Source organism: Anoplolepis gracilipes, chromosome 15 (genome assembly GCF_047496725.1).
Source record: "Anoplolepis gracilipes chromosome 15, ASM4749672v1, whole genome shotgun sequence".
NCBI lineage: Eukaryota > Metazoa > Arthropoda > Insecta > Hymenoptera > Formicidae > Anoplolepis > Anoplolepis gracilipes.
The window spans coordinates 4,559,268-4,577,968 of record NC_132984.1 but is presented as its reverse complement, the minus strand read 5'-3'; the positions used below and the strand labels follow the sequence as shown (position 1 = coordinate 4,577,968).

General features: G+C 33.8%; 1 protein-coding gene across 2 annotated transcripts in view; it reads left to right on the top strand.

Annotated features, from left to right (window-relative positions):
• Window positions 1–18,701, top strand: part of Dachs (unconventional myosin-IXb-like dachs) — a 51,375-nt gene that overhangs the window by 18,382 nt on the left and 14,292 nt on the right. Inside the window, exon 1 of one of the 2 annotated variants that reach the window (XM_072907116.1) lies at window positions 12,197–13,120. The exons of the other annotated variant lie outside the window; for it this stretch is intronic. Coding sequence (XP_072763217.1) covers window positions 13,030–13,120 — 91 coding nt within the window. The 5' untranslated portion in view covers window positions 12,197–13,029. Of the gene's footprint in view, window positions 1–12,196; window positions 13,121–18,701 lie in introns of those variants that run through there. 2 annotated transcript variants of the gene reach the window in all.

Genomic DNA, 18,701 nt, shown 5'->3' with positions numbered 1-18,701 from the left:
CAACGGGCAACCTAATTAACCGACGGGCCCTATAATAGGGTTCATTATCGCCAAGTCGCTGCTAATTATATGAATATACTACACGAATCTGTCTTCGCGCGCCAACCGTATAGAATCATAATCTGGATTTATCATCGGATAATAATTTTAAAGTCTGTATATATAATATACAATAAAGTAGATTACTTTTGATAAGAAAGTACTTTTACGTGTGTGAGAGAAAATATTTGTACATAAATAACATAGATAAATTTATTGATAAACTTCGTCGAAAGTAGAAACGTCAAGATAGAAACGTCGAGATAGAATTTCAAGAATACTCCGAAATTCATAAATAAATTGCCTCTGTCGCGATAGAGATTAGAACTGTATTATCGTTTTGTTTTATATATACGTACCTGTGTAAGAACAGGAGCACAGACGGCGGGAATTAGCGGTTAATCGCTAAATACATGACCCACGTATGTAAATCATCGGAAATATCGGTTTTCAATATGCTCGTTAACAATCATTTGATATACGTATACTGGTGGTATTACATAATTACACGCAATTTAAAGTCTAATTCAAAACTAATGTGTCAATCTTACATTTCTTAATCATACTGAGAATTAAACCAATCGACAAATCAATTTGCGCTCACACTTACATAAACACATACTACACACGTAACATAATTGTTTATATTTTATATCGTGATATAAATTACATTTACTTATTATTTAAATATCATTTAAATATTATTTAAAAATATTCATAAATTATATAATTTATGTTATTTAATTTTATATATATATATATATATATATATATATATATATATATATAATTAAATCAGTTTAATACATAAATTATATAATGTGTATAAATACCTTTATATAATATTTAAATATGACGTTTGTATATTTTGATAGATAATTACGATGAAATTAACTTTACGCAAAATTTTGAAAGTTTGTTTTATTTTTTTGCTTCTATCTCAGAGTTTAATGCCGCGAGCTGACGATCGTAAAGTTCGCTCGTTATATTTTACGAACAGAGGAATAAAAGAGTTTTATGCATTGCTTTTATTATTTAAGAGGAATTCTTTGTTTCCGGTGACGATTTACCACCATTTACCATCGCGAAGAGAGAAACAAAAGAACCTGACATAATAATAAATCGCAATTAATTTATAATCATGGTTTTCTGTAGGTTTTATTAAATTGCTGAAGAAATGAGTAATTAGTTGATATGAATTATCATATAAATCGAATATATATATAACGTTATCACGTAGTCGAACAATGTATAATAAAAATCCGATTAACGGTTCACGGTCAGAGAATAATCGAGAATTAAAAGATAGATTCATGTAGCATTATAGAAGAAAGAAAGTGTATTTATACGATTAATCTGTTGTATATAAAAAAAACCATATGTATTAAAATTTCATTTCAAATAAAATTAAAAATATTCTTAAATTTTGACAGATGACAGATTCGACAGTCCGCATATCCTTTAAAACGCAAGATCTACTACAAATAAATATTATAAAAAAGGGAAAAATAATCTTTCCAATTTATACACCTAAAAATAATACTTCTAAATTTATGTTATAATTGTATAATTTATTTTTTTAAATTAAATTTTCATATTTTTGCATAACAAATTCAGATAGATGAAGTATCTCGGTACATTTTCAAAATCTAAAATTATTCTGTCAAAATTGTGCGAATGCGATTTCGAAACGCATGTGCAACTAAATATAGCATTAGGGGACAATTTTGACCTAATTACTCCGATTTTCCATTTAATCTATGGGTGGACGGAGAGCGAGTTGGAGAAGAGGGGGGTGGGGGGAGGGGATGGAAATTTTATCGGGATTTATTAGCCGCGGGGAATCGACTGGGGGGGTTCGTAATGACCGAGGCATTACTAATGGGGGGGGGGGACAGAGGTGGTGGAAGGAGGCAAAAAAGGGCGGAACTGCCTGCCAACGTAACAACGCCGCTGATGCAAAAGCGAACAAAATGCCGTCAGGTGTTGCCCCCATAAATCACTGCGTACGTATGTACGTAGGTACGTACCACCTTTCCTTTCGGTCTTGGTCGCGCCGCTCCGATGCATTCGATAAATAAAACATGCGGCGCGAAAAGGTCCGCAAAGTGTATCGATTGGTTCTACCAGATAAACGTTGTATAATGCCCGGCATATTATTTCTATTTCAAAAGAAAGAGAGAGAGAGAGAGAGAGAGAGAGAGAGAGACCTTTTTCTCTCTCAAAAGATTGTCCTTTCTTGAAGAATTGGCCACTACGTTCATCTCCTTCTCTTTTTAGTATGAATAATAATGTCATAATATTAACAAAATTTGAGCTTTTTATTAGGAATAATTATAAATGAATTAATAATAAATATAAAATAAATTAGAAATAGATATAAATGTAAATGAATAATAAATGGTAAAGTTATAATAATAATTTAAAGATTTTTTCCAAAATTCTGTACTGATTATTCTCGCTATTTAATGTATGTTGCTTTTATTGCAGAGAGTATTTTTTTTTTTTTTTTTTTTTTTTTTGACACCAGAATTTAAATAAATTGATTTCTTATTTTTATTTCTTCGAATCTTTCGCGTTCTCAGCCACCGCTTAGGGCGCGAAGACGTCCTAATCAATTGCGGCGATCGCGTGAGACACGAGAGTAGCGTGGAACTTTGGCACCGCATTAATTACTGGTCGCTAACAATGGCACAATAATTAACAATTACGCGGTTTGTTAATTATATACTGTTGGACTGAGTTATCACATATCGTTATACTTGTCCGTGTGAATAAGTGAACGTGATTTTGCGACGACACCTGTCATCATAAATATTGTGATATAGATAAGAAACAAGCTAGAAATCCATGAATTTTATATACGTGTAATAATTTATAATTAAATAATTATTTATAGCAGTTTAAAAAATTTTAAAGAGCTGCTGTAACAATTTAAAAAAACTACTCTAAAAAAATTAAAATCTTCCGTAACTATTAAATATGTAAATATTTGGTTATTTGATTTCAAAATAAATGTACAAATGGGAGGAAAGTAAAAAAGTTTTTTAAATTAAAAAGAAACAAATAAAAGTAGAAAATGAATTATTATTTAAAATCTAATAAATTTTCCGGACAACGCATTTTTTATCCAATTCGGAGGATCATATTTTATAGTAGCACGTTTTTTCGTGTTATATCACTGCGAGGTTGAAATATAGTAAAATGCATGAATCTATCGATCACCGATGTCAGGCATTCAGGTGTTCCGAGTCTAGTATCTTAAATCCGCCAATTTAACTTCGTCTATGAAACCAACGTGCCTTCTTCTTGCTAGAGGCATAGCGGAGGCTTCGCAAAAAGCGCGCCCAGCCCTGATGCAAATTTATGTTAACAGCGTCTCTCTCGTATATTTACAACACTGTCGCGAGTAGAGAACGCAAGGGAGGGGGGAGGGGGGGGGCCGCCGCGTCCTCGACTAGATTCAACGCGAGCGCGCACTTTTATACGCGCAATGTGTGTATGCGCGTAATTATTATATTTAAATAAAGCCTCTTGTAGAGTTGTATGTAAACAGTTTTAGAAACTTTTATTTTTTTCGTTCATCTAATTTGAATATTACTGTACAATCCAATTCGTATGTATAAGCACGCACACACGCAACGCGCACACGTGCGTACGCGGAGGCGAGAAAATCATTATCGAAGTGAGTCAGAAGAACGAGATGCTGGGATGCTCGCGAGCTTCTCGCAGGTGCGCGACGTCCTGTGTATCGCCTCTCTTACCCTCGTCTCGTCCCCCCACTCTCAGTTTAATTAAATTCTCGGAGAAACGGTGGCTCTCCCGGAGCCCCCTGTCCTCACCTTCTCTTCGCGCGGGTAAACTTTTTTTTTGTTTTTTTTTTTTTTTTTTTGTTTCTTGCGCGCCCGTTGTATACGCACATGTATGCACGCGCGTTGCGCTTTACTAATTGACGGATGAATTAATTAGCGCGAATGATCGATCGCGCCCGCCCACCGTTAGATTTATTTTCTGTCGAGATGTACAACGGTATGCGATGTCGGCGCGGGATCATTCGATCCTTGCAGAGTCTCTGCGATTCAAGCATCAAGTATCAAACTAAGAGAATAATTATGATACCGCGGTATTTTTGCGAAATAAAGTGAGCAATGAAAATAATGAAAAGAGTAATATTAATAGTATGAAAGTGAAAGTGCACTTCTTTTTAATTTTTTCTTTTTTTTAATACTTTTCAATTGATAAATAAATTTTTCAATAAATAAATAAATTTTTATTTTGCAATGTCTACTTTTTGCTGACGCTAGTGCTAATATTTCGCAAATTTATAAAAAAAAAATACACTATAAAACGTTACCGAAATATTATAAACAGAATGGTAAAAATTGCAAAGTTTAAATTCTAAGATATTTTGGGAAAGATCAGGTTTTTCTGACATTAATGTAATTTTTCGTAAATTAAAAAATACATAATAAAAAGTTATCAAAATATTATAAACGGGGTTAACGAAAGGATTAGAAAAATGAAACTTTCAAGGTTTTATTGAAGAATATGATTCAGAGATGGAAGCGCTATTCGAATGCGCGGCTGTCAGGTCGATTAAAAGAAGCATCTCGTTAGCGCTGTAACGAGGTGTCGGCGATCCGATGGCAACGGAAGAAGAAAGGCCAGTGGGCTGGTGAACAATGCGCAGATATATAATACGGTCGAGATCAATCTCTAAGCGCGAACCAAAGGCTTTCACAAACTAAAACTAGAATTCTAGATGAATTTAAAGTCAAACAGTTTATTCATTTCTTATTTTTTCTTTTTCTTTTTATTCTGTCAAATTAGATTCGATTGATTCGGTTCGGTTCGATTTCCGAAAATATCTTACATAACAGCAGCTAAATCTTTTTTTGTTTTTAGAGATTTATCTTTTTATTTTATTTATTATTTTTATAGATAAATTAGCGCGATAAGAGCTCTAAATAATTTTGGATCTCTCGGAGGCTGTTGCGAAAATGACGCGGCGCGTATAACATTACGATAGATCTGTGATTTATATCCGCACAGCAGCGGTCGAGACTCGGCACCATTTGCGATGTCAGCAGTCTACTTATTGTTAGAAGCAATAAGACGTGCCGTGAGAACGTGACGCGTTTCTCTATCGAGCTTTTGTGCGCCACGCGTATTAATCAATATTAATACTCGGTCCGAAACAGAATAATAATAATCAACCGTCATCATAAATCAGGCTCTCCCTTTAAATCTCGAGATTGACTGCGGGCCGGGGACGAAGTTAATAATTCTGACATTTTCCTTTCAAAAAATTAAGAGATTAATTTATATCAATTAAATATAAAATTAATTTATTATACTTAAATTCATATCTTACAACGAAAAGTTATAATTTAAATATTTATATTTATATAATTTATATATAAATTTATAATTGTATAATTGTATATATATTTTATAATTTTTTAAATTTATACACTTATATATAATTGATTAATTTATTATAATTTATATAAATTAATTATAAAAAATTATTTTTTTACGCGGATAAGAGAGAAAGAAAATGGCTGTTGATTATGCAATATTAATAAGTAAAAAAAAAAAAAAATAATGTTGACACGCAAAATTGGAGCCTTAGGCGGCGCTTTTTGCTGCACCTATAACTTTCTGGTCCCTTTATCCTCCTTCTTCGGACAGATAAATGCTCTTGTGAACCACCGTAAGTTTCCAGCGGTGGTCTTCGCAGTTTTACGAAAAGCACCGGCGTCGTAAGAGCATCTCTAAAACCGGTGGCCATCGTCGCGTAGCGACGTCCTCGGCTAAAAGCAGAGCCGCATACACAGAGAAGTCCGCGTCCGAGAATGCTTTCGCGCTGAACAATCGCGAGGAGTCATCCGATCGTTCTCGCTCCAGAGAAGAGAGAGCTTTACTCCTTCGAACACGTCGCCATTATCGTTATTTCCTTTATTATCCAACTATTACGAACTATATATATATTCCCCGTTGCTATTGTTTCTTCAGATGGGAAATGGGATTTTTTATCGTGCAATCTGAAGAAAAAGAGATATGTAGGTCTATTGCAGAGCTTCAGCGAGGAGATATAAACAACTGTGTGAGAGATTTCAAAGTTATCAATAGAATAGCGATGGTGGCTGGAAAGAACGATCGACTCGAAATCTCGATTTTTATACAGTCAAGAGTTAAGAAATCTCTTCTAGGGGTTACTTCGTTTTGAAATTTTGAAAAAATTAAAAACTTTCTGCTTGCAAAAATAGTTTGAAATCTTAAGATTAATATACAAGAAAAGCGATAAGAAAAAAATTTATGATATTGAAAAATCTCAGGCTGCAATTGATTGCCTTCAAATTTTAAATATATATTTAAAAAAAAACAGTTTTGCTTTAACGGATAATATTTTTAGTTTAAGATATATAATAAAAATCTTTGTAGAAATTGTAAAAGCAATTCAAACATTTTATTCCGCTTATTTTCAAAAAAAACAAAATAAGTCTCGAAAAAAAGAGTATAATATAATTAATTAAAAATTAGTTCTCTATAATTAATTTTTTAAAAAGTTGGTTTTCTCAGAAAAACGATAATGGCAGAATATCATCATCCACCTATGCACTTTTCACCAATTGTGCATCTCTCGAAAATATTAATATTTTTCAGTACAATAAGCTTAAGAGATATGAATTATTAAATATTAAATAAATCACATTTTACCTTTTTCATAAGCTTTCCTTTTCAACGCATACATAAATATCACCTAGTCTTTTTAATATCGCGCTACACAGTTTTAAAATTTATTTCGATATGCGAGAGAAATCGCCTATATGCCGTTCTATAAAATCGTGTTTGCCACACAGATGATCTCGAGGCGCACGTCGCCAGGAATCATTCAGATGACTGCGTCTGATCCCGCAGCCATTTATCCTATCCGTAGAAGAGCTCTTCGATCCGCGGTTATGCGAATCTCATTTTCTGCTATGGTCGCCGTAGCTTCTCCACCAGACGAGATAAGCCGTGTACTCGTGTGCTGGAACTTAAAGGATCCGGCTCTCTGCGTGTCCTCGGAAGAGGCGCGGGAGGCCACGCCGGAGATAAGCCTCGATGTATTCTCAAGTTGGTGTTCGTCGTAATATTAATAACGCGTCCCGTCGCCGTCGCCGTCGTCTTCTCGATATAAACTCCAATCGTTGCCATAATCGCGTATCGTGCTCGCCCGGGATAAGCGCGGGCGACCTTATATTGCCTTCCGATTAGTTTGCCTCCGCTTCTCCTTCGCGTTTAAGCAGCCCTCTTGTTTATTATTGCAAATAAGTGTTTGCCCTCATGCAAAGTGTCGCGATGATGAAGAAGAGATAAACTCGCAAAGAGAATATTTGTATCCATTTTCAGCTGTTAATTTACATCTCACTTTGTCAACTTTTAATTGTCAACTTTGACAATTCAAGTTTTTTCGATTCTCCAAGGGTTTTAAATTCACTTGAAAAAAAAAAAAAGAAATCAGCGTTCTAGAATAAGAAATTCAATAGCGATCAATTTCTTTTTACAAATTTTAATACTTATATTAAATAATAATAATAAGAATATAATAAAAAATAATAACATAATATAATAAATAATAATAATATAATTAAATATGTATATTTATAATTAATTATTAAACTATAATATATTGGGCTTTTTTACGGATATAAATATTTTAATATTCTTGATCCTACATCATGCAAGTAAGGTCAGAAAGCAAATAATTCAACGGACGGATCGAGGCAGGCGATATATCTTTCTCATATCGCGATCAATGATCGAGACACGTCTCTTCGTCACCAATGTAATCCCTTAAGATCCGCTGGACTAACCGATCGGGTTTCACGGCTTTTCAATATGTAATGGGGCGAACAAATTATATCGCGCCGTGTCTGGCACGCGGGGTGACGTCGAATGATGGATCGTTTCAGATTTTCGATTTTAGTCGCGGAAAGAAAATCCCCCAAGGTCATTATGTCTCGCAGCAGCTTTTTCCTTTTAGCTACGCTTGAAAAATTATCGGCTGAATCGAAAACCGTCCTCCTCCCATTTTCAAGCATAAATCGACGTGTTTCGTCTCAATAAAGCGCGAGTGAAGTCGTCTCTCGTTAAATTAACTCTCTGCGCTGTGAATTTTTATTAGCGAGATACAAATGGTTAAAGAAGGTGGGAAAATTTTATTGCAATGATGGATTGTTGTGAGAGAGATGAGAGGCTTTTTCCAGCAATGTGAATTAACGTCACACTGTATTTACATTGCGAGTGGAACGCAAATCAATGACGGATTTTTCTGAAAAAAATCAAATCGATTTCCATTGTTACGCGAATAAGCATTTGATGGTTTGATGTCGCTTCTACTCATCCAATTAAACCTCGAGCAGGATTTCGGGACCACCACGATGAAGGAAGAGGCACAAAGGATGGAAAGAGTGCTCCGGGGTCAGAAACCATATAACGTCTGTATCAAGAAAAGATAAAAAAAAAGCAAAGGAATGGGGGAGATGGAATCGCTTGAAGGAAGAAAGACGGGAAGAGGGTGAAAGCATTTGAAACCAGAATCTTCTTTCGGAAGACGAAAGCAGAAGATATAAATTCTAGGAAAGAGAAAGAGAGAGAGAGAGAGAGAGAGAGAGAGAGAGAGAGAGAGGGAAAAAGGATAGCGGAAGAAGAAAATCGTAGGATTCAAGAAGATAAAACATGAAGAGATAATCCGGGAATTCACATCAGTAGAGTGTCTTTTGAAATTTATAGATTTGCAGTCTCGAAGTGCTTGCTCTCATAAACCTCCTGCGATTTTAGAAACCCATAGAGATGTAAAGAGGAAGAAATAAAATTTATTTTTTTTTTTCAGAAAATATGGTTTTTTTCAACTCTATTAGAAAAAAAAAATTCTAATTTTTTTCTCTAGAAACGCAAGATCTAAATTGATTTTATTTTTGAAAAAAATCTGTCAGCTTCTTAATCCTCGATATTTCTAAAAATGTCAAGATATTATATTGCTCCTTTGACAATTAATCCAGTTAAATATTTGGGATCTGGTATCTTCAAATTTTTATCTCTTGACGAATCTAATTGTATAAGGTTCTCCCTCAAGAATTTTTCATCTTGATCCCCTCGCGCGTAGGATGCTGACCGGCGAATCAGAAACAAAGAGAGACGAAGAAAGGAAGACAAAAACGTATCTGGTCCGGTGTCAGCCGCTGACGGATGAGCCCATGAGTTTTCTCAAGGTCTCACGAATCCGCGATACCCGCAGTCCCTTCGTTTCATTCATTTCAACTTAGTCAGCCGAATGAATGCGAATCCATTATTCCTGTACCATCAGATTCTTTCAAATTTCTATTGTTAACTGTCTGTAACTCGTATCATTGTTCCAAACAACGGAAAAAAAAATTACATTAACTCTTAATTAATGATGTGGAATTGCTACTCGATGTTACTACGGAATTGACGAAAGGTCTCAGGCTGTGACTCTAAAATATTTATACTACAAAATCTTTTACTAACAAGTCTCTAATTAAACTGACGATTATTTTTAAGCAAGCCGTTATTTCAGGAATAATATAAAAAGTTCCGAGAAATTAACTAAAATTTATCTTTTATTAACTAATAAGTCTGCGAAAGGTAACTTGATTACTTTTGCAATTTCTTCAAAAGTAATACTATAAATAATAAAATAATAATAATATATAATAAATAAATATATAAAATAAAAATAAAATAATAAATAAGTACAGAAAATCATATTTAATAAAAAATATGCTTTTCTGATAAACAATAAATATAAAAAATTAATGCAATGTGTAAAAGAAATTATTAATATAGATATTTTTAGTATATACAAACAACTTACACAGAGCTTGTATTACATAAAAAAATAAAATATAAATAATAAAAATAATATATTTTAAACACATTATAACATAAAAGTTACTGAAATATTTTAGACCTTATCTTGATTAATCTATTTAATCTCATGCTCTTCGATTTATTTAATTGCAGAGAAATATAATATAATTTCTGTCAGGCCCCTTTATATCGATAATTCTTGTAAAAGGCCCTAAAGAGTAGATAAGTCTCCGGATCGGTAATACATTGTTCGATCTCTCGAAGATCTCACTTCGAAGAATGATAAAGTATCAACCGAAGCAGAAGCTAAGCTCTTCAGGTTGTCTCACCAGATCGTGCTAGCAGTTCTACGGGCCCACTCGAGTAGCAGCAACATCATCTACCTTATCGACGCAAAGTTAGCGCGAATCGAACCTGCATGAGGCCCCATAAGCTTGTTTTCTACTCGCGCCCATCTCGTTCACGTTGAAACCGGTTTTCTACAGAGATTTGAATTTCGCTGTAAAGAACAAATCCTCTTCATCCTGGTTGCCTTTCTCCTCCAGCCGAGAAGCTGGGTCTTAATATCGAATCATCAGAAATGCTCAACAGTTCCTCGATTCATTAAATTGAAATTTGTATGGTTCCCACATACTCTCTAAAGTATTCATATCTTAATAATTAATCTTTAGATTGTATGCAGTGAGGTCAAAATGTAGAGTTTTAATGTTAGAACTTTTTACCTGGATTTTAATTTAAAAAAAAAATCTATTTCAAAAATTTTTTAAATGTTAAGAGAAAAATATACCATAAAATTTCAATTACAAGTACGAAAAATTTCTTTCAGAGATCTTTAAATCTCTAGGTTTAATTATTAAATATGTATAGATACATTGTTACTATTTTAATAAGCTCTTTAAACTGTCTTTGTATTTTCTTAAAAAGCGACAAAATGAAAAATGTAAAATTTAATTTTATAAAAATTAATTTAATAATCATTTTGAATAATTGAAATTAAAAACTGAAATGTCACGTCACATGTTTATGTTTGTACATAAATGTAGCATTCATCGAGAATTTTAATTTGAGGGAAGACATAACTAATCTTCGTCTTATTAAAGAGATTTCTTATTTATATTAAATCTTTAAAGCGTTCGCGCCGAATCTACTTTGGCATTAAGGTAACTTCTTACAATATATGCTTGTCGATAGCGCATTCGCATGGTGGGATCTCATAGTGGTCGTCGGCCCCTGCCAGGGTCTTCCTCCCTCCGCGTTACCACTTACGAAGCCTTTCCCACCCCCTTCCTCTCCCCGCTCGCAACGTGTACGAGGAGAAACAGGCCCCGGCAGACCCATCGCATCCGAGAGAGGAGGGGAGGCTAGACTCGCGGGAGAAGATGAGGAACGAGCGATGGAATAAGGGAAGAGGAGAAAAAGCGAGAAAGCGTTCTCTCTCGCAACGACGATGTAACATTGTTTACGACATAGACGGGGTAAAGCTGCGGCCGCGGCCTCAGCCATGCTGGATTCCTTTCGCGGCTGTAGATCAAAATTATAAGGCAGAAGGTCCGCTCTCTCGAGGGGTTAGGTAGGGGTCCCCTCGAATGTGCCAGGTCCTCCGAATTCCCTCTTCCCTCTTCTTTCGTCGCTGCTCGACGAAAAAGGGAGCAAGGGCGCTTCGGGAATGCCACGAAGATCGATAGCTTCGTTTGTCCTCTCCTTTTTGGCCGCCCGGACCGAAACGAGAGCGCGAGCCTTCTTCAGATTCGTGTCTCCTCTTCACTTTGTATCTCTCTTCGAGCCTGACTGCCTCTCGAGCAGTCATTCATTGGGATAGATAGGTCAGGTGACACGTATCGCGTGTCGCGCTCATCGAGAGCAGCTCAATGGCTGCTTGTCAGTGGATGAATACTCGCCGAGCAACAAGTGACTTAGAGTAGCAGATGGATGTCTGTACTTTAGAAATGTCTCTCGAATTCGGCTTGTAATGGTCAGAGATCGATAATGTGTATGCGCACTTGACGATTAAGGACAGCTGATTAGAAAGAAATTTAACTACGCATTTAAATTCTTTATTTGATAATTATCAGTTGATTATGCTAATGGAAACCTCGAAATTCTCGCTTCTATTCAATTTTTCAGTATTTTAATAGTAAAGCGTAAACTGCTATAATTATTTTTCACTCTTCTCAACCGCCGAATCTATTCAAATTGATACGTGCGTCGAATGTTGAAACTCCTCGAGTCCACCGAGTGGATTAGTAAGACGCGCGATAAACCGCAGTGAATCGTGGAGGTCTGCCTAAGATAAGTCTAGGGCCGCGCGGCCATTTTTCCGCAGCCTCACACGGAGCGGTCCAGTCGGAGAGAGACCAGCTCTCTTCCCCACCTTTCCCTACTCCCTTCTTCCCACCAACTCCACCGGCTCGAAAGATATCCTGAATCTCAGCGTGCCCGTGGTGCCTTCCACCTAACTACCTGCCAACCAGGTAAGCCTCGCAGCTCTTACCTGCTGGAGTTACGGCAAAGACGCTTTAGAAGAAATAAGGCTCAGAAGGTGAGTCCCAGGCAACAATGACGCCCAGTTGAACGCGACGGCTCGGCGCTCTTCGCGTGCCTGAAAGTGCGTGATGCCTGGTGATTTGACAAAGTTTACCGCTCATGAAAAATCATGACAGTGTTAGTGCAATGATCCCGGATTGATCGTAGACTCCCGTAGTGGATGCGCGTTATCACTCGTGGGTGTTTTCTCTTTCTCCGAGACAGAAACGATCTTTTCCCGATTTCGATTAAAGAAAGAGAGAGAGAGAGAGAGAGAGAGAGAGAGAGAAGGAATCTTAGTGTATAAACCCACACGAGTCGAATACAATTGATATTCGACGTAGTACGATGTGATGTTGAATTTGAGTGTTTTCAATTTCGTTGGATGATATTGCTGGTGGAAGATGTGCGAGTGCGGTGACGAGTGCGCCGAGGACACGAAGACGCGGAAATCATCCCGAGATGTCCTGTGATATGTCTCGTTAGACTCGTAGAAGTTGGTTCGATTGGAATCTAAAGGGAAGTCTCTCTTTCTCTCTCGGCGGGAGAGGAAAATTCTTGGACGAGATTAAGTTCCGAACGCCTGAAATGGCTACCCTCGGTCTCTCTAAAGTCTTCATATTGGACAAGTATTTCACGGAGCTGCAGAAGTTCTGGGAGACCGAGAAGAAGCTGCAAGGTACAAAGCTTCAAAGCTACGACAGACAGTATCCTCCTGTTGATTCTAATGATCAAGAATCTTCTTTTTTTTCATTCTTGAAAAGTTCCTTTTACATTCTTCTTAGTTCTCAAATTAATTCCGATTTTTATATTCTATAAAATCTTCTTATTAAAGATTCTCTCTTAATTTCAAGTTTTTTTCATCTCTCATATGATTATCTCGCGCATTCCTGGATTCTCGGTTCCTTGAAACATTTCATTCTCGACAAAGTTGTTATCCACTTTATAAGTTTTATATTTATTTTATTAAATTTTTTAGAGATATACATTCGAAGAAAGGCTGGATCCAAAGATTAAACAGTCTTCTCTTCAAAAACGCAAACATACTATTCTTCTCCCTTCATAATTTATGCTCCAAATTTAAATTTTTACAGATTGCAAAGTTAATCGGTCCTTCTTTTATTTACAAGCGAAAATGTTGGAGAACGTATGTAAAAATCTCGTTAAATTTTAATGCAGGCAAAATAGGATGCGCAAAATACTCGGTACAACTCTGCCATACTAAAAAAATGAAGAGTTGTGGTGGTCATTATAAAAGTTGCCTACACTTTACAGTTAAAGTAATACAGTTTCTTTATATCTTCACGGCTGTTCCTTCTTGATTACCTTCCAGCATTCTTAACTGTACCCAAGAGGTTAAGGTCTCTCGTAAAAAATTTACACGATCCCCAGAATCAGAAATTTACACGGTGTACATTAAACGACTATAAACATTTATATTCATGTAACTTTACTGCTAATGTATGTACGTACTTTAAACTAATTTACTGCTAATTATTTCCGATTAGTAATGTACAGAGATACTTATCTCTTTCGATTTGAAAATTAAAGTAAAAAGATTTCGACAAGTTAAGAATATAAATTCCAGAAAGAAATTATAAATAAAAACCTTACTCTTGAAATAATTTTAGATCAACAAGATAACAAAATTTTTAATTTGAGCTTTGAATAAATATGTGATTAATTTAAATATTAATTTAAGTTTCATTAAAATTCTTTATTATTTAATGTCATCCGCAGAGTACAAATTTATCTTTGATTTGTTTTTAAAAGCACATTTTTTATTTTATTTTGAAATTGCTCTTGTATAATTTTACATATTTAATATATAATATATTTAAAGAATTATATATATAATATTTTAATATAATATATTTAAAAAATTATATATATATATATATATATATATATATATTATAAAATAAAAAAAAATTTAAAAGATTATATAATTATATATATAATTTTTTAAACGTCTTTTATCTTTACTCGAGACACTTTCTTGAAATCCAAAACAGCTTCTTTTACCAACTCTCTTGACAAGTGGTAAATAACAATGACGTCATTCGTGTGCAAATGCAAACGCTAGAGATTTTTAGACACTTTAGACACTTGCAGCGCACTAAATGCGTCTGGAATAGTTTAGAAGAAATGTGGAACGCGCCCCGAGATCGAGATAACTTTTTCACTCGCTTGTTTCCCAACTCGAAAGCGTCATTATTCTGCCGTCTAGGACACCCTTACAGCTATTGTTTCATTATAGCGCGTCCTTCACAATTACAGGCTTCCCGAGTAATTAGGCGGAGGGAGCGAGGAGGGGAGCGAGATATAATTAAAATACCTTCCACTTCTTTGCCGTCATTAACCGCGTCGCGCACGAAATATTGCAAGAAATTGACTATGTTGTAAGATGTTGTTATAATTAGAAAAAACATGTGGCAATATTCAAAAGAATATATTAGAATTCTCCGAGATAATCTATATTTTTATATATTTTAAATTTATTTTACTTATCGCAATATTATATTATGAATCGCGTACACGTTAATTAATTACTTATCGCTCATAAAATTCAACACTTTGATTTTGCTCGTTCTCTATGTCTTTCTTTATCAAATTAATGTGGATATATGAGAAATTATTTTGAATAAATAATTTTAAAAAACAAAAAATACACAGATTTAGAAACTTTAAATAATAAATTTCATTTATATACAAAAGAAAAGTCAAATAAAAATTTGGGCATTTTTTTCATATCGGAAATTCGTTATTTAATTATCGGCTTAAAAACTTATTTCCTTATATGGATTAAGCCTTAAGCCTTAAGATTACAAGAACTCGATCGGTTTTGCTAAAAAAATTCTTGATAGTCTCAAGATTGTAATTCTTTTGAAATTCTGAAATTTTTTCTTTTATATCTTTTTCTGAAATTCTAGAAAAAGCCAGAAAAGAGCAATGGAAAATTATTATATATATACAAAAAGCAATAATTAAATAAAAGAATTTAATCATGTACATATATGTAATTCAGTAATCTTAATTTAAAAAAAAAAAAAAAAAAAGCATATGTATTTTGGAAACTTATAACATTTGGGTTATTTTTTTAAAATCTCACAATTAAAAAAATTATTATTCTATTAAGTAGTAGTTGAAAAAAATTAATTATAATATATAATATTTGGATAACATTTTACTTATTATAATTGTCAAGAAAAAAATATTTTTCTGTTTTCTTTTTTTCCTAAAATAACTCTGAAGTAGCATAAATCGTGACATTTAGATAATTATGTAAATCTCATAAGCTTGAAAAGCAAGCAGCTTTTGTTACATAATAAGCAGAAAAAGGTCTTTTCTTACCGTGATTTATACGGGGCAATGGCCTAAACTAGTGCATCCAGCTGCAGCCGCTCTGCCCACGCGCTGCAGGCGCACGTGCATGTAAAAACACGAAAGTAGACAATGCATAGGTCACGCTGCGACGAGTACGTGAATGCACATTTATGGCTGACTCAAAGAAATCAAAAGATAATTCCAACGAATGTTGTATTATAAATGCAGCATCTAATGTCTCTTTAATATTTTTTTAATAGATTTTATCACGAAACACATACAAAGTATAATATTAATACTGCTTCAAAATCACAAAATTTAAATAACAAAGGCTATAACCGGATAAGCACATTAAAAATCTTCCCGACAAATTTTCAAATAACATTTGGCCTGTCATGTCCTCACTATAAAAAAAATTTCAGCTCCTTAATTATATTATTTTCTGAGTTATCAAGAAAAACGTCATTTTTATTTTTCTTTTCTGAAAATATTCGAGATGATCCCATATCGATTTTTATTCTGAACATTTATCAACAAAAGACACAAAAAAATATTTTTCTCATTAATCTCGAATAAAAACTCGATTTTTTTAAAAAAGACTAAAAAAGTTATAATTATTACAAAAAAGTAAATAATTTTCCGTCCTATTATCAAAAAATAATAAAGAAAAGAATTTTCCATTTTTTTCATCATGTTGCACCAACTGGAAAAAATTGAAAAAATTTGAGAGCATTGAGATATATAAAAAGAGTATTCTATAAAAGTTTGGTGATTGAACCTCGAAAGAAACATGTTAAAAAAGCCATTTCTTAATTTCAATCTTTTTTTTAAAATCCAAATGTTACTTGACAACTCGTCGGGGGCACTTTTTGTATGCTTCCGGCTATCCGGCTATAGCCTTTAATCGAGCTAACTAAATGATAAACAAAACTCGATAGAGAACTCGTCCGTGAATGAAAATGGAAACTCGAACTGTTATCCTACATCCTTCTTGATTTGACAATGTTCAAGGTCGTTACGCTTATTGCCACTTGATGATATTACATTTCAAAGTTCCGCGTCGAATTGGTACCGTGGGAAATTATCATTTTATTAAGACCCAACATATAGACAGCCATTTATTTATCTTGTACATCCTATTGCGTCTGTTCATCCCAATGGAGATTGCATCCAAAATTTGTAAGCTCTTTGCATTATTTGGCAAGTCTTGGGTTGCTTTCCAATAAACGTATCATAACCATAAACCAATGCATAGAAATTGCAGTTTACTGAAATGCTCTTTTCGCTCATTATGTTTATGCATCTCTTATTTTAATTGTTTATTATTTATTATTTCTTATTAATATAATTTAAATTATTTTTAATATAAAGATATAACAAGAAATAAAATGGAAGATACTTAAGTCACGCAAAATAGATGAATAAAATTAATGCGATTCGTTAAAATTTTTATAAAAAGTTAGTTTCTTATATTGTCTTACAAAAAAATTATAAATATTAATTTTTCTTTAACACAATTCATTCGGTCTGTAATGATTTTAATAATATCGGAGATAGGTTAAAAAATATTTTTATCTGAAATATTACAAGAGACGAAATCATTAATGCCGAAAATATTTTCCGTATAAAAATATCTTTTGCCGACCACAAATTTGTAAATGGATCACGCGTTTAGGATAAAGCCCCTCCTTCCCCCCTCCCTCCCCCGTGCCTAATTACGAATTAAGTTTCGACATACGTGCGAGTGTCGTCATTAATTTCGCCACGATTTGGTAATCTGCACGCGCGAGGAAGAAATGGGGAATACCCCGCTGCGATTAATTCACCCCTCTAGTTTTATCTGGCTACCTGTACCAAAGCACAAGGGCGCACTTAAGGCAAGTGCTCTAGTTTTTTTCCCTCTTTATTTTATCTTTATTTTATCTTTATTCTTTTACATTTTGAAAGAACGGAGATAAAATAGAGAGAAAAAAATCTCCCCCCCCCCCCCTCCCAACTACTGATTTCTTTCAAGTTGGCTATTTTTTAATGGTATGCGCCACACAATCTTTTACTTCCAGGCCGCTAACTTTAAATCATTGAATTTTTTTTTTTGGTTCGATTTGTGCATTAATTTTACCTAGTTTTATTAACTATTTTAAATAATTTATTTAAATTTATTGATGTGTATATTAATTTCATTAACTGTATTTTTCCATTTATATATAACTTCATGTATGTCATAACTTCATTAATATGTATTATTATATATATGTTATATTGTTATATAATTATGAAATATAAAAATATATTTATTTTCTAAAAGTTTGATTTTACGTACAAATATATTCATATTTAATTTAAATTAATATGTAGCAATATTTAATTTAACTTAAACTTTATTTTACTTAAAATTGTATATATTTTATATTATAATTTTATATAAAATAAAATAAATTATGACGACTGAAATTTAAGCGAGTAATTGGAATATTCATCTCATTTACGTGACACATAATTCAAATGCAAAATTATGCAACTTCTCGTTAAAAATAATTCTATTCTTGAAGAATCTAAATACGTGAGAGACTCCGGGTTTTAAGGATTCATAAGAATTCGAAGAACACGAGGAGTCTCATTTATAGATTCAAGGCGAACTCGCAGTTAGAAAAAAAAAAAAAAGAGAAATTAGTGCCTGAAAAAAGGGATAAAGAGAGAGAGAAAGAGAGAGAGAGAGAGGGGTCAACGCCGATATAAGTCGGAGAAACATTAGGCGAAAGAGTTACGATGAATAGAGTGTAGGCGTGCGGTGCCGTGAGAAGAATAAGACGAAAAAGAACCTGTTTTCTTCGAAGGAGAGCGTTCAGCTCCCAAAGGTACCTGCGCAGTTTAATTCCCGCGTAGTAGGACCTGTCCGCTATATTACAGGGTGCTTGAAAAGTAAGATTTTTGCT